The sequence below is a fragment of the Cebidichthys violaceus genome, unplaced genomic scaffold (genome assembly GCF_023349555.1).
Source record: "Cebidichthys violaceus isolate CVI_PGR_0920_01 unplaced genomic scaffold, fCebVio1.0.p SCAF_46, whole genome shotgun sequence".
In the NCBI taxonomy this organism is placed as follows: domain Eukaryota; kingdom Metazoa; phylum Chordata; class Actinopteri; order Perciformes; family Stichaeidae; genus Cebidichthys; species Cebidichthys violaceus.
The window spans coordinates 1,013,799-1,030,653 of NW_027176661.1; the positions used below are offsets into that span (position 1 = coordinate 1,013,799).

At 39.7% G+C, this 16,855-nt stretch overlaps 1 protein-coding gene across 4 annotated transcripts in view; it reads right to left on the reverse strand.

The window, feature by feature from the left end:
• Positions 1–111: 111 nt before the first annotated feature.
• The window catches only part of specc1 (sperm antigen with calponin homology and coiled-coil domains 1), a 67,118-nt gene continuing 50,374 nt past the window's right edge, over positions 112–16,855 (reverse strand). For all 4 annotated transcript variants that reach the window (XM_068729546.1, XM_068729547.1, XM_068729548.1 and 1 more), the window contains 3 exons: positions 7,361–7,477; positions 3,936–3,995; positions 112–1,491 (listed from right to left, as the gene is read on the reverse strand). In XM_068729546.1, coding sequence (XP_068585647.1) covers positions 1,402–1,491; positions 3,936–3,995; positions 7,361–7,477 — 267 coding nt within the window. In that variant the 3' untranslated portion in view covers positions 112–1,401. The remainder of the gene's footprint in view (positions 1,492–3,935; positions 3,996–7,360; positions 7,478–16,855) is intronic.

Below are 16,855 nucleotides of genomic sequence, written 5' to 3' on the forward strand. Positions count from 1 at the left end.
GAGCTACACAGCAATACTCACACAGCTGGTGCATTCACTGAAAAAAAGGAGTGCTTCAACTCAGCATCTTTATGGGAAAAGATAACCTGAATAATCATTTAAAAAAGTGAATAATTTCATATAAAACTTGACAATCCTTTATTGAGCAATATCCATCCGCCAGGCCTCCAAATCTGACATCGGTAAATAGAAAACTGCACACTTCTGTCCACATTCTCACTTTTCAGGATGCAAGTCTTGTAAATAAATAAATAACACTTTTATCTTCCCAAACATGAGGGCATCTGCAAATGAAGGATTGTCTAAATCATACTACGGGGAAAGTGTGGTGGCTCTTCTCTGACATGTAAAAGTCATCATCTTCTTAAAAATTTAACATGACAATGTCAAATATGTATATTTTGCAAAGCAGCCGCAGTACCATAGTTGTTGAGGCGGTCTTGATGGAAAACTTGAAGAAAACACAGGAGGGCACGACACGGTGGTTCGATTCTGCCGTTCCTTACATCATATTTAGTTTCGCATCACAGATGGCAGCTGGGGTTTGTTTCATTTCTATTCGTAAGAATGCACACAATTAAAGGTGAAAAATATAAAGGCTTCAGTTCTACTCAAACCCGTCAGTTCAAAATACTCTCTGCTCTGCAAACTACAACTTCAGCTAGTTCACAAAAAGCACTCAGTACGAGAACTCAGCCAATTCTTTGAAGCAACATTTCAGCACAGGGAACAAAATATACCGAAAGTGTGGTTTCACACGGCTTCCCTCGTGACTGCCTGTTGCTCAGTGAAAGTAGACGCCACACGGAGCACCCAGACAAGAGGTCAGGCTACACTGTCATCATGCATAGATGGTCTTGAACAAGTTGTGTCTTGGAAGAAGATTTGGCACATGTTGAAAACGACCAGAACCAGAGCATTTGATTCACCAACAACACTGATAATTAGCAAATAATGGAAAAATATCTTTTGTATATGTATTTTTGTCAATTCTTTCAAAGTCAATAGACCTCTCTCTCTGTCATGCTGTCAACTGCCACAAAGCTTGGAAAGTATTTCACACCATAATGTGTTAGTCTGCTCTCATTTGTTAGTGAATCAGATGCTCAATTGACACTTTAAACTGGTAGAAAGGAAATGTGTTTCCTGACTGCAGTCTTTGTAAATTTGGGCCTCAGCGCTCACTGTAGTGTCCCGTTAAGAAATGAGAAAAGAACAGCTCTGCGACTGTTTCAAATCTCTCACAAACGTAGAGTTCCTCAGTCATGTCCCTGGTGTCAAACAGTGAGCAGCAGAAGTGTTCCGGTGGAAGCATTCGGTCCGTCTGGAAGGTAAATGTAGACATAAAAGTGCTGCAGTGCCTCCGATTCATCGGTCTCCGGCTCCTCTCTCCCACGTCGGTCAGGTCTCAAAGTACTTGTAGATCTGAGAGACGTACTGCATGACGCTCTGCCAGTCCGGCCTGTCCGTCTTCATCAGCTCCTCCATGTCCTGTTTAGAACGGGAAGACGAGTGAATGAACAACAACTTAGAGTTCAGGTGTGAGTTAGTGGTGTTTGGATTGTAATCTGTTTGAGTCAGGCCAATCAGAGCTAAAGATGCTGCAATATATCTGATCTGATATTCTGATCTGATCTGTGTTTTTATGTAAATATCTAATGTGAGCAGCATTCACTCCTGAGAAGAGCATCTGCCAAATTCCATGACTATGAAAATATTTTCAAAATTACTGCATCCCCATTTGTCCAATCAGCTTTAAACATTAGAACAAAGAACAAAGACGCAACCATTGCAAGCTCACGTCACACAGACAGACACGACCCCAAATAATCATTTGCAAGAATCACTGTTGATTGAATCACTCATTGGGGAAATAGATAAGACAGGTGGCCAATGAGGTGTTTGAAGGGATAAAGAATATTTGACTGTATTATTGGGTTACCTTATGTGAGTCTCAATGAGAAATCACAGAAAGAAACATCATTTTAGTGTCCTCTGTCAAACATATATCCTCCGTTATTTATGTTTGACAGTTAACTGAGGGCGAGTTTACTATTTTGAATGACTGAAGGACCTTCACAGGACAAATGAAAGCAATGTGCTGCTCAGTATGAAATGTGTGTTTCAGAAAATGTGCTTCAGCTACTGTGTGCTTAAAATGTACTCTACAGTACTATGAGATAAATCCTGACCGACGCTGATTAGTCAGACAGTGAGCCAGGCTTTCACATGACTCCTCATGGAGCCGGCGTCACAGCAGCTTCCGTAGCGCAGATTTATACAGAACCTTCAGTACAGTCACTCCCCTGATGTCTCAACCTCCTAACGGGACGATGATTGTGACTCTCTGTGTTTATGCTGCAGAGCAAGAAGCAGTTGAAAAGTTAAAAGTCACTGGCATGGGAACTAGCTTCCCATATCCAATCTTGTAACCGCAACCACAACCAAATTAATAAGAAGTGTGACCTTTGCTCTCAATGTTCCACATTGAGAGCAAACTGTTCGACTGATTTGTGTATTTTCTAAGTCATATCGGAGCAGCTTTTTTGATTGGACTTTCAGAGAAAATGAAAATCCAACAGATTTTGATGATGTTTGCGGGAGATCCTCAGCAGAATAGTATCAGCAGAGGATTTTAATTGACCCGGTCAACATTGAACTGTTCAGTTTAGGTTCTTTCACATGAGAGATTCTGAATTTGTGTGTTTTTCTGTTTGTGCTTTTCTCAGTGGTTTGAAGTGGGCGGGGCTCAGTTAGAAAAAAAGGTGATGTCACGTACTTTGCAGCACCAACGAGGATTAAACAAAACATTTCAGTCAAAGTTTGATGAGAGGTAATGTGGTTGTTTGCTCGTGTTGCTAGGCTACTGTCAATTCAATCAGATCAAACCACACCCACACAGTCCTGATGAAGAATATTAGTTTGTGACAGTTATTTAAACTTTAAATAAACATTATAACTTTAACTTTTCGATTGTTTCTTATCTAGTATTCAATATGTTATAGAGAAACAATTTACTTTAAAACATGTTTTCCGCAGCTTTAAGGCAAAATCCACCCTGAAAATGCTGTTCTTAAAAGAATAGTTTGACATTTTGGGAAATGCTGTACGCTTATTTGCAACTTTTGGATGGATTTCTATGAAAATAGTGTACACACATTTATGTCCCCCTCATAGTCCCACTAGCATGGCTCTCGTTACACAAGTGTCTGTACGCGTCAAACAAAAGCGACACGTTAATGTGTGAGCTTTATAGGTGCTTTCTTTTTAACCTATTGACAGTCAAGCTAGCCAATACCCCTTGCTTCCATTCTTTATGCTAAGCTAAGCTAACAGCTTCCAGACTCTAGCTTTGTATTTGACAGATATGATGGTATCTATTTTTAAACTCTCAGCAAGAATGTAATGAAGCGAATGTGCCAAAATGTTTGGACTATTCCTTCAAGAGATGGACAGCTCCCTCCACATTTGCTACCATAAGCACGTTTCACTGCTTCACTATGATACTACTTTGTTCACTGCATGACACAACATGGAGGGATTTTATGCTCACATAAGTCATTTCTGGGGAGGAATGTGGATGTTTTCACAAACAAACTAAGCTAATCAAAGTCAAGTTGTAACTGAATTATGTATTAGGTTAGTTTTTCTCTTGATGCAAAGTGTTGTACATTTCCAGCACGCAGTGGTCGGCTCAAGGCGTTTCAGCAAAGAAAGGACTCACAACTGATATGAGAGTGAAGCTCAAGACTGTAAGGAGGAAGAATGGTCAGATGAAATGGTTGTGGGGCATCTCACGTCCTGAAAGTTTGGTAAATCAAAATGTGCTGTTTCCAATTGTCTAATCAAAGGGTCTTTCTGTGTTATCTCTCTGTCTGTGTTTGTCTGTGTTTGTGTGTGTTTGTGTGTGTGAGGTCCGTGGCAGCTCAACTCACCAGAGAGGGTTTGATCCCGATGCTCTCGGCGGCCTGGAAAGCCAGGGTCAGATTCCGGTCCTGAAGAAAAACAAATCATGTATGTTCAGACCCCGTCATCCTGCAACACCACACACGGAGGTTTGAACGGCAACAAATACAATGTGTAAACCCCTCCAAACTCCCAAGAGACAGTCGACAACATATGTGAGCCTTAGCTTGTTTGCATGAGCCTTTCCGTGTGTTATATTATCCACGATGTTTATTTTAAGCGTAAAGCTATACTGTGAACCTTATTAACATCCCCATGAAGTAAATTCCTTTAGATTTAGCCCTAATTCTCCTTATGGAACTGCGAACTTTTGTATCGTCATCTCTCCATAGAAAGAAAAGGAGAAACCAAAACAGACATTAGACACTAGACATCATGGATGATGTAGCTGTAGAACAATTTCTCCCTTATTTGACCTAAAATATAAGTCCAACATTGTTTGCTTAAAAACATCTATGTTAAAGGGCATAGGAGGGCAGTAATGGGATTATTGGAAGAACAGATTATACTGGGAAGAGGTTGGGTGTCTGGGCCTCAGGAAAAGTCACTCAGCAAGAGTTATTAAAGCCAACAGGGTTCTATTTAATTATTCAGAGCGCTGTCTCTGTCATCAGCTCCGTGTTACACACACCTATATGACTAATTCGTCACGTAGATATGTCAGGCCTGGTTGGAGGTGTTCGTCGATTGTCTATTGTTTTAATGTTGCGGCAGGCTGAAAGACCCGCAGTCCCCAGAGAGGAACGATATTGTTTGTACAGGTACTGTATATACTACCTGCATGTCCACAGAGGACAACATGAGACCGAACATACACTTTGTTTGCTCTACTCACAAATCAGAGAGGACATTCTCTTCAGGTTCAAATATATTCACAGCTTTACTATGATTTTTTTAAACATTTTTATGGCATATTACACTATGAATTCTTTTTCATAACAGACTATACTGTAACGTTTTAGCACATTTTTTTGTTATAATTAGTAATTGTGGACTTTTGTACTTTTTTACTTCGTTGATATTCTTTACTGTTTGTTACTATTTATAATACTTGCTGCTCTTGTTTTTTACCATGTATCTTGTTTGCACTGTCCACTTTGCTGCTGTGATCCTGTAAATTTCCCCACTGCGGGACTAATAAAGGATTACCTTATCTTACTTTTTTGACATACTATACTTTGATTTTTTTTTTTGACATACTATACTTTGACATATTTATGACTTATTTTATTTTGACTTTTTATGAAATACTATGTTATGCCTTTTTATATTTTTGAAACAAACGATACAAGGACTTTTTTTTATAAAATACTATACTGTAACATTTTTAAGGTATACTACACCATGACATTTTTCCGACATGATACACTATGGACATTTTTTATGACATTTTATGACATAGTATTTGGACAAACGGAACTATGAGTTTTTTAAAAACTTTTTTCAACATACTATACTATTTTTTATGAATTCTTTTGCATACTTTTCTATGACTTTTTTTGACATGCTACACTGAGTTTTGTGGAAATACTATACTATGACTTTTTAATGACTTTTGTCGACGTACTATACTATACATTTTTGTATGACTTTATTTTACATACTATACCATGACTTTTTTTGCGACATACTATACTATGGCTTTTTTATGACTTTTACTCTGCCTACTATTACAATGTCTTTTTTAATTATTTTTTTTACATTTTCTTTGACAAAACAACACTTTATCTGCTGTTGCAGCCTTCAGGTTTCTGGGATCCACCATCTCTCCAACAAAGACACCATCAGGAAAAGGCCCAGCAGAGGATGTGCCTCCTGCGCTGGCTCAGGAAGTTCAGCCTGCTTCAAGAGCTGCTGATCCAGTTCTATACTGCAATCAACCAGTCTTTTCTCTGCACCTCCATCAGTGTGTGGTTTGGATAAGCCATCAAACAGGCCAGGAGCAGACTACAACAAACAGTCAGGAATGCAGAGAAAGTCACTGATGCGAGCATGCCCTCCATGCAGGGCTTAGACACCTCCAGAGTAAAGAAATGGCAGAAAATAACACTGCAGCCCATTCACACTCTGGACACAAGCTGTTTCAGCTTATCCCATCTTGTAGACAACACTGAAAACCGTCTGTAATACAACCAGACACAAATGATGAACAGTTAAACCAGTTATATAGTGTCAAAATCATTTATAAATTAACTATATATTTCATAGTTTATATATCCACTGTTCTTTACAGTGTTAGTAGCACTACTCACATTGCTGTATACTTTGTATATTCTGTCATATTCTTACCTACCTAATGCATGTAAAGCAATTGGTTACATGAATCATTCCATATTTATTCCAAAACACTCTGCACTATTGTAATTTATATTTAAATCTGTACATATTAGTCCCAAGTCATATGTTTATAGTAGTCAAATGTGTATGTTTACCTTGTTCAGCTTTGTTGTCCCTGTTTTTAGCCATATGTCTATTTCTGTTAATGTATTGAGAGCAGTGAAATACCGTCAACGTCCTTGTAAATGTTTTCACACTTGAACATTAAAGTTGATCCTTCTGTTTCCGATTTTTTAAGATCGTACAATAATATAACTTTTGCAACATAGTGAGCTTTTTATGACTTTTTTAACATACTGTACTTCGGTTATTTTGGACTTTTTTGACATATTACACTCTGACTTTTGACAACATGACAACTGTCTTTTTTCGACATACTATACTATGACTTTTTTTTTTTACGTACTACACTGGGACTTTTTTCAACACACTATACTATGACTTTTATGGAGGTATTATACTTTGACTTTATTCGACATGCTATACCAGGGGTCCGAGTCCGGACCCAGATGCCGTTGTATCCGGACCGGGACCTAAAACCGACTTAAATAAAAACATTTTTAACAATACATAACTATTTTTATGACATGTTAACATACTTTTACTATACAATACTCTGGACTTCTATGACATTTCATAACTTACTATACTATGACATATGGCATTTTTTTACGTTGTTGTCACGACATATTTTTATAGAACTTTGTTACGATATAATATAGTATGACATTTTATGTGACATAAGCTAGCATGACATTTTTTTTATAATATACCATGACTTTTTTTTTACATTTTAATGACATACTTTGACTTTTTAATGACATTTCTATGACATACAATACAATTACATTTGTTATGACATTTGTTCTGACTTTTTATTATTTTTATGACATACTACTTTTATCACTTCTTATGATATACTATACCATGACCTTTTTATGAAATACTATACTATGATTTTTTCATGACATACTATACTATAAAAAGATATACTATGATTTTTTCATGACATGCGAGATAGGACTTGAGTGTGTGCAATCTTCCTGTAATTTTCTACCTTATCTTGACTGATGAGTTCATGGTAAGGGATGTGGGCAGGCAGGTATGTGTGCAAGAGGGCACAGAAAGCCAAGCCGTCACTCCAACTGTTGCTGAAGTTGGTCACATCAATATTCTGTAGACAGCAAAGAAGAGGACAGGTCAAAATCAATATCACATAATGATAATGAGCTTAAAGTGCCGATGATTTGTGTAAGAGAGCAAATAGCCTCTTTACAACATAAACTGGCTATGAAAAAAGCCATTAAGTCATAGAACCACAGGAAGCGCAATGACAATTAAAATGTAATGCTATTGTATGCTGTTCTGGGTCGTGTTTCCTTTGGAGGATGTTGGGAGGTTCTTCTTGAATCCCATTTAAGCCTCTAATGCTCTTTCTGATCTCTCCCCTGTGTGAGGAACGTGCATAGCAGCATGTCCAGTCTGTTGTGTTTTTGTGTGTGTGTGTGTGCTTTTCACAGAGCAACGTCAGCTCATACTCTGTTTACAGCATATTCGAGGTCTGATAAGAGTAGAGAGTTTGGAGGAAAGACACCCTCTGGGTCATTGTTTGGCATTGCAGGCTCACTGTTAGATAGATAAGTTATTTCCGGTGTCTTCTCATTTATCCCTCTCTCTCATGAGCTTTGGGAATGGGGATCACCGTCAAGGAGACTCTCCCAGATCAGGAGTATGTGTCTGTGAGACTTCATAGGACTCCCATACCGAACCACACACTGAACCAGAGGAAGTTACAGAGTTTGGAATCTGGTCCATCGAGTATAGGTGGAAATACTCAAAGAAAATGCAGACATGCATACACCATGTCAAATAAAGCAATGTATTGCTGGCCATTTAGCCATAAACCAGGTTTCGAAAAAATAGAAAATTTGACCTGTTGATGGCACTTTATGGAAAGCCAATGGATAACCAAAGAGATTACTCTTCATTTCATCCTCTGGGGAAGATGAATGTCTGTACTAAATTCCATGGCAATCCATCCAATTGCTGTTGAGACATTTCACTAAGAAACAAAAATATGAACTTCATGGTGGTGCTGTAGGAAAAGTTAGAGGTTATTCTCTGGGGTCAATGAATGTCAGTATAAAATATCATGACAAACCTTTCAATAGTTGTTGAGATATTTGAGTTTGGATCAATTGGTGGACCGACCTAAAAGCCAGCAGTACCGTCCCTTTAGCTAAGCCACTAGCATTGCTAAAAGTGATATATTACATATTATTACACTATTTTCTGATTGTGTGTGCAGACTGAGACCCCTGTTTGCATTAAATTGCTTCTCCATTGATATCTAAGGTCATTCAGATGTGTGTGGTGCAGAGTTGTGTCTTTCTAGATAAGAGAAGAAGCCCTGCCACACTGTTACCATACTGCAAAAAGCAGAAAGACAGAAAACAACAAGAAAGTTAAATGTGCACTTGTTTAAGACTTGTTAAAAAGGAATTACAATTTTGTTTGTTGTTTGGGATAAACTGCACTGAATAAAATATCTTTGGGTACATCTTTGTGTCTGTACACAAAGCATTGGCTATATTGAGATGCTAAAGATTGGAAATGCAGCATGTGTTGTTTACTGTTGCTCTAAGCGAGTGGTCTTCAATGCTGGCCCTGAGAACCAGAGCTAATCCAACCAGTGACTGACCCATCAATGTGACGCCAGGGGAATGTAATTTATTACCTGATATGAACTCGGGTAAAAAAATCACAGCTTTAAGTCACTGCAGCAATGACTATCCCCTGAGCTTCTATGAACTGTTATTTCTGTGAAAAGTGCAGCCAATCATTGTTGTCCAACTTGATTCATCAGGGAAAGTCACAGAGCATTTGTGGTCACAATGGCATATGAGGGAGCAGCTGCTTCATCTGAATGAAGCCAAACAGGATGCATAAGCCTGGGCTCAGGCTTTGTTCACATTCACTACTATTTGTCATGTAATGCAGTCGATCTGTATGTGATCAAGAATCACCCAATCAATCACAAACTTATGATTATCATAAGGGAAACAATCACAATCATCAAAAGAATATTTTTTAAGAAAACTCTCATCATTATATACTAAAAAACACTCAGATACTAGCATGTACTACAGTATGAATTAACAGCAATGTTTTATTTCGAGGCCAAAAGCGATCTCTATTCTGTAGATCACATTTTGGTTATCTAATGCTTTCATTAGATAACAGAGGCTGAGAACGAGAGTGTTTGGATGCTCGAGTCTCCTCTCCATCAGTCAATGCCTTTCTATTATGTCTGGAGGGCAGACCTGTGCAGTCATGTCATCCCACATTCTTCTCATAACTCCCCCCGTCTCTCTCTTAGCTGGCTCACCAACAGCACTATGAGCACTGTGTGCGTGTGCTGATAGTGCAGACTGACATACACACACACACACACACACACACACACACACACACACACACACACACACACACACACACACAGGGAGTGATAGGGGTTGATCAGACCCCAGAGACTTTGAGACCAAAATAGACAATGACAAATAAGCTGATAAGAGAGGCTGCAACGTGCAGTTTGTATGTGTCTGTGTGTGTGTGTGTGTGTGTGTGTGTGTGTGTGTGTGTGTAAGAGTGTGTGTCTGGGTGATCTGAGGAGATTGCTTATCATAATGCTGCTGTAGCGAACAAATTTCCCCTTGCGGGATTAATAAAGTATCTATCTATCTAATCCAGGCCAGGGCAGGTAGGATGGAGTTCAGGGTGGGAGATGAAAGGGGAAAGGGGTTGCGTGTGGGAGCTGGGCTTCATCCAGGGTAGAAAGAGAGGGAGAGGCATGAATGCTAAAACAGCAGTGGACAACAACAGCTCTCTGGGAGCCGGCTCAGAAAAGCAAACACAGCATCAAGCGACAGGAAGCGTCTCACTCGGTACAAAAGGCAGAGCCGTGGCTTTTTAGGGCTCAGAGAAAGAGACTATATGAGAGAGAAGCAGGGGATTGCACAGAGGATGACTGGACAGAGAAAAAAAAAGAGTTAACGTTAAGTTTATCTGTATAGGCCTATATTTGCTAAGGTCTGCCTCCAAGTGGGAAGCAGATAAGTTCCACGGTAGCATCAGTAGATGCATTTCAAGTGAAAATGAGCCTTGAAAGTTTCATCATGTAACAAAATGTAGACATGCCAGACTAGAATAGGTCCATGCTACAGAACTGATTCTCTGCCTTTTAATGGTGCACAAGAAAGACACTCGACGATGTCACTAAAAGCAAGCATCAAAAATATAAGCACGTACTGTAGAAACTGCTTGTGGAAAAGTGGTGGGAAGTTTGAGTAGATTTAATGTAATATTTACTTTCTATATCGTTCACAAAACATGCGAATAGGGCTGTGCCTAACGATTATTTCTTACTATAGAGTAAGATAATGTCCACTTTCCCAGAGCCAAAGATGCTGTCTTCAAATAAGTTGTTTTGTCAGATTACAAAAGTCCAAAATATTAGATTTATAATTATAGAAAACAGAGAAAAGCAGTAAATCCTAAAAGTGAAGAAGATAGAAACAGCAAATGTTAAGCATTATTCTTGAATATGCCTTAATACAATTAATCGATTTTCCAAAATGTTGCTGGTTATTTTCTGTCGATCAATTAATCGATTAATCAAGTAATAATTTCAGACCTAGATGGGACTTAAGTTGCAGAGGACATTGAAGAGCAAGGACAGCATGAGCTCTCCGTTGTAAACCATTTGGAGATGGAATTCACAGACGAGCTGGACACGAGCCAAGCACTGAAAGCAACACCGACAGCAATTTAACAGTGTGTGCAGCAATGGGAGTTAAGTGTGTGCACTCTGCTGCCACATGTAGAGCTACTGGACTGGTGTCTCTTCCAGAAACATGGAGTTAAGCCCCTCTGCTGTCATGCTCCCATGACAGTTGGCACCCTGATGTCAACGTGCCATTATCGCAATGTTGAGCTCTCACTTACAGATCAAGAATGTCAAAAAAAAAACACCAAAGCACAATGCAACATGCAGCGAGTGAGCAGGGAGGGATGGAGAATATCTGTGACACACACAGCTTGTTAAAAAGACATCAGTCCAAAGAGTGAAAGCAGGAGACATCAAGCCCGAGAGCCGTCTGACTGATGAGCTAGTCTCAGTATATTTCCTGTCACAGAATCTCTCCACCTCACCTCGAATGAGTAGGGCAACACGGAGACAAACGACCCAGAATGAAATGTGAGAAACAAAATGCAAATAAAAGAAAGAACAGAAAGAATAGAAGAGGAGAGCTGAAAAAAAAAAAAATGAGATAAGAAAGTTTGAAATGGAGTAACAGAAAGAGAGAGAGAACGCCCTAATGTACCATGCAATGAATCATAGTCATGAGCAGTGACAGGCTGAAAGCCCAGGCAGGCGGGACTATGGAGGAAAAGACAGGGCAACAGGGAAGGTCACAGAGCTGCTGGAGCTAGATAGTGCGGCTCTCCATAGACTCAGCCTGTCTCGACATAGGATTTAATGGATGCATTCTGCACACATGGCAAGATAAAGAGTGGGGAGGGCACAGATCAGCTGCACTGATGCCCTATGACAGATTTGACGGAAAATGTTCACCTATGATAATAACATAGCCTGTATTTATATTATTATTATTATTATTATCTAAAGGAGACCTCTGAGCCAAACATAATCATAGCTGCACCATTGATTTATTTTCACTCTTGAACTCAATTCTAATTTCAAGACTTAGTATCGTGGATCACCAGGATATTGTGTTCAAAAGTGATCCAACCGCCTGTAGTCCTTCTACTGAGCTAGGCTGTCCACATCCTGGACCTCTGTACTGTCAGTCTTCTCATCTGATTCTAAGTATTCGAATCAGACAAAACCATTTAGCACAGCCACATGCCAGATGTCCAGGGTTACTCAATATGTTGTTGTTTTTTGCACTTAAGCCCAGACAAACCTCAAGTTTCTGTTCAAATTTGAACCAGATATTGTTTAGTTATCATGATTACTGATAATTTGAGAAATAATAAAAAACAATACAGCACATTAATGGCTACTCTTTGAACTCCAAACCTCTTCCCCTCCTCAATGTCTGACCTCCATTCCACACTCGCATTGGGGTCCATTCCTGTCCCTTCAATGGCTTTGTGCATGTGTGTGTGTGTGAGTGAGTTTCCCAGACATGGCCGGATGAGTTGTGCTCTGTCAGGCCCAGCTGAGCCTAATGTTCAGAGCCTTTGCTCATTGTTCCCATCTTGAACAAACAGCCTATTTATTTTGGTTTGGCTTCTATGGTTAATTGAGAAAAAAAAAAGTTTAAAAACTGTCCAGAGCTGTCCTAAATTGAGACATCAAAGAGCCTGAATATACAGTAGGAGGCTAGAGTGTTTTCCAACTGACCAGACGTTCTAGAAACCCTCTGCTCACTGAACTTTTGTAAAACTTGAACCACAACAAGAAGGCTTTTTGACAAATGTGTGGATATTTTGCAACTAAGGTTTCAAAAGTTTTAACACAAAAAACGAGATTTTACTACTGAAAACTTCAAAATGATATGAAAATGGTCCAGTTTGCTTTGTGGTCACACTGCCCTGTAATCTGGCTGGTATCGAAACCACAATATAAAGACTTTGAGAGCAGGAAAAAGTCATGCACATATAGAAGTCACAAAACATCCAGTTACAGGCCATACAGCCACGTGTGCATTTGAGCCAGATCTTACAAACTGCCTTGAAAACCAGAGTAAGAGAAGTTGTTTAAAAGCGGTCTTTTGCTTCAAGTCTGTGTCCATTCCAGCGCCGACGAGCACAGAATCCCTTGTGAATACCAATTTCCTGTCAGAGGCCACTTCTCTCCCACAGGGCAGAGTCAATCAGAGTGAGCTTAAGGTCTTCACCGATCGATCTGTGCTTCCCAGAATCTGACATTTGTAGTGTCGGAGCTTGACCGTGTTGTCAGTGTTTTACACAGGTCACGTATTCAACTGCTCTAAGGACCCCTACTGGGGTATGGAGGCAGCTGTTGGGTGAACACACCCTTTCAAACACCACATTCTCCCTCAGGGGTTCATGGGCTCTTCTCCATGGTGATGGCACAGCCGTCCTATCCATCCTGTGTGTTTTTCTTTCCCTAACCGTGTTAGATGCATGATTTAAGGCACTTAGGCCATGGTTGCTGCTTTCCTCATGTTTTTTTTCCCCATGTCACCTAAATGCATTAAAGAGGAAGCAAAGCATGCATTTGCAGAACCACACCTTACCTTACATGGATCAAAAAGGATCAACAAGGTGACGCTTCATTCTTGTTTTTTTTTAGTCCATCACAACCTACACTGGTGGTCAAATTTAATCTTCTCCTTGTGATGAGTACAAGCACTCATCTCTCTCATCCCTTTATTGATCACAGTCAACAGGCGAAGTGTGACACCAGGCTTTGTGTCCAGCTATAATCACACAGATTTATTGTGCCCTCGGCAGCTATTTGCATCTAAACATCAAATAACCTCCCGGCGTGCTTACAATAGCTCCGGTTTTCAGTTTCACTTTAATTACGCTGCTGTTTGACGAAAAGGTCCGCCAACAATGGGACTGACCCCGTCGGCTTTGTCCCCGTCTCACACAGCAGCATTTCTGGCTCCGTGCTGACAGATGAGCACGATATAAGAGCTTGTTATCAAAGTAAACAGCTGCCTCTTCCAAGTGACCATTAATTATGTAGCCTGAAGTGGCCAAGCATAAATTACAACTGGGTCACTCCAAACTTAAGAGCCAATTAGTGTTGAGTTATTACTTCTTTGACCTTACTTCACAGCAGAGAAGAGGGGAACTGCAAATTGCATATGGGTGTATCGATAAAACGTAACCTCCTTGACCTTTATCAGAGCAGAACACAAGCATGTCAGAGATAAAGAAAGACAAAGCAGGCAACCTGGATGTCGCTGTATTTCAGGCGACGTCGTCTCTGTCCTGGAGCTACAAACTACTGTGACAAGTCAGATGGTCTCGGGGCATTAGGCCTGTAATTAGTGGCTTCCATGTGGATGGTGGCCTTATAACACTGTAACAGCATGACCTTTCACCAGACATATGAAACGCAACACGTCCTCAGACGGTAACCTTTTGGCGAAGCTTGCCAGACTGAAGCGTGGGCCTGTGGCCACGTTTGTTCTGGTGCAGAGCACTCAAACTCCATTTACTGTAAGAGATGCACAAACACTATATGTGACACACGCAAACATACAGTGCATATCCACGCATCATAGAAATCTGAAATCCCTGTGGAAGGTGCTGGAATTTCACCATAAAAAGCAAAAATCCCAAGAGGTCAAAAACAGCCTCTCTCATATATCTCTGCTGGGAAACTCAGATTTATGTACACAATTTTGGGTTGCAGGGCGTTTTGCTCAATAGATCTCAGATGGCTCAACGTATAAGGGCATCTTTGACTCATCTGCTTCTCTTAATCTACTTCTTTGTGCTTGATGCCGATGAACAGCCGTATACTGTGCTGCACCTCGCATTCAGAACACCATATTCAGTGTATTACATAATGTTAAGAAGTTCCATCTATCGACGGATATAAAAACCCTTATTCCCTTTAGATATCAGGTTTGTGGAAAAACCCACACAAGTTCCAGCCTCAAGTTTGCTGGGAACTCATTCATTAGAAATGAATTAGATATGCAAATATATATGCATCATGATTAACTGCAATACAGTAATGTGCAGTCACACTTGTTATAAAAATAGAATTTTTTTTATGGTTAACTGCCTAATAGTCTGCAAATTAATTCAGTTACAGGTCAGGCACGTGGCACACATGGAGAAAAGGCACAAACACGAATGATCACAGCTCGAATCACGGAACAGTTACTCCAGGAGGGGACTGATTATTCCACAGACTGAAACTCTCCTAGTTGCCAAATCGTCTTACTGCATTCCTGATACTTGCAAATAATCACACTGTGTTGCAAAGCCCTTTGTGAGAGGGGATCATAGATTCCATACTTAAATGGAAATGAGGCTCCATTCAGGGTTTCATGTCGCTGGACCCAACTGTCCTGAACTGAACTGAGACTTGCAATTCCATTTGGGTTACTATTTAACAAGAGTCCGTGTGAATTTAAGCAGCAGTGGAACGTTTCTCAGCACATTTACTTAAGTACTATACTTAAGTACAATTTTGAGCACTTTGAGTACTTAACTAAAGTATTTTTAATTCAATGCTACTACTTTACCTCTACCACATTGATTTAACACATATAGTTGGCATAGTAAGATTTTACACACAAAACATGATGAACCAATAAAATATGACACAGGTTTGTAGATTAAACTATACCCAACAAGTCCAGTAGTTAAAATTAGCTCCACCTTTGCAGCACTATCAATCAATATTAGCAAAGTTTGATCAATCAACAGGAAATGAATTGTTCAAATGTAAGCCCCATATATACACATACACACACACACACACACACACACACACACACACACATATATATCATAACATATCATAACATATCAGAAAGGGGTAATTCTGCAATATGAATACGTTTGATACATTTTCAGATAGTAGTTCTGTACTTTTAGAAAGTCAAATTCTGAATTCAGGACTATTGCTAATAATGTAGCGTTTGCAGACTGTAGTATTACTTCTTTTACTTAAGCAAAGGATCAGAGTACTTCCTCTACTACTGACTATTAGCTGGTGCTCTTACCCACGGCAATTTAAAATGCCTGAAGACATCAGGCCGCATGACTTTGTTAAGCCCTTTTAATCTCTTTTAAAAACATGTTTTTAAAAACTTTAATTTGCATACTGAAAATATTTGCCTCTGTCTTTGTTCTGAATGAGCTGAAGTACTTTACGTTACAGTGTCTACTAATATAATTAGGTTTGTTGTTAGTTTTCCTCTGCAGCACTTTGAAAGTTCAAAAGGCATGAGGCTGGTGGTGGAAATGGTTACTGAACCAGTGACCTTTCATTGCAAGCCAGTGTCATTAACAAAGGACTGTAAAAATCTAAACAATGTGAGCCACGGCAGTCTGTATACAGGTCTGTCATCTTATGACGGAAGATCATCAGACTGTCTGTTGCTCAACAGCAGTTTTATCTCATCTGGTCAGATATTTCCATCACAGACGATTTTCTGTTGTGTGTTTTACCAACACTGCCCTGTGTGACCATCAAACATCCAACCTCAGATGAAGGGAGGGTGACTCAAAGTTCACTGAGCAGCATTGTGCTTGAGAAATAGGAACTATTGATCTGACAACTCATCCTATTATTCAGAGCATTTATCACTGGCTAAGATGAGTCTATTTTTAGCTGTTATCGACACCCGTGCTTTTCCACACTTGGTCGAGCCACAGATATACAAGCTAAAGTGCTGAAATTACTTCTTTTCCTTCTAAACGAGGGTTTGCAGGTTGGGACCAGTCTGCCTGCCGGTAAGAGTTTTAGCATTCGCTAGCTGGCAATGTGGCACACAAACATGATGATTACAAATCTGTAATCCCA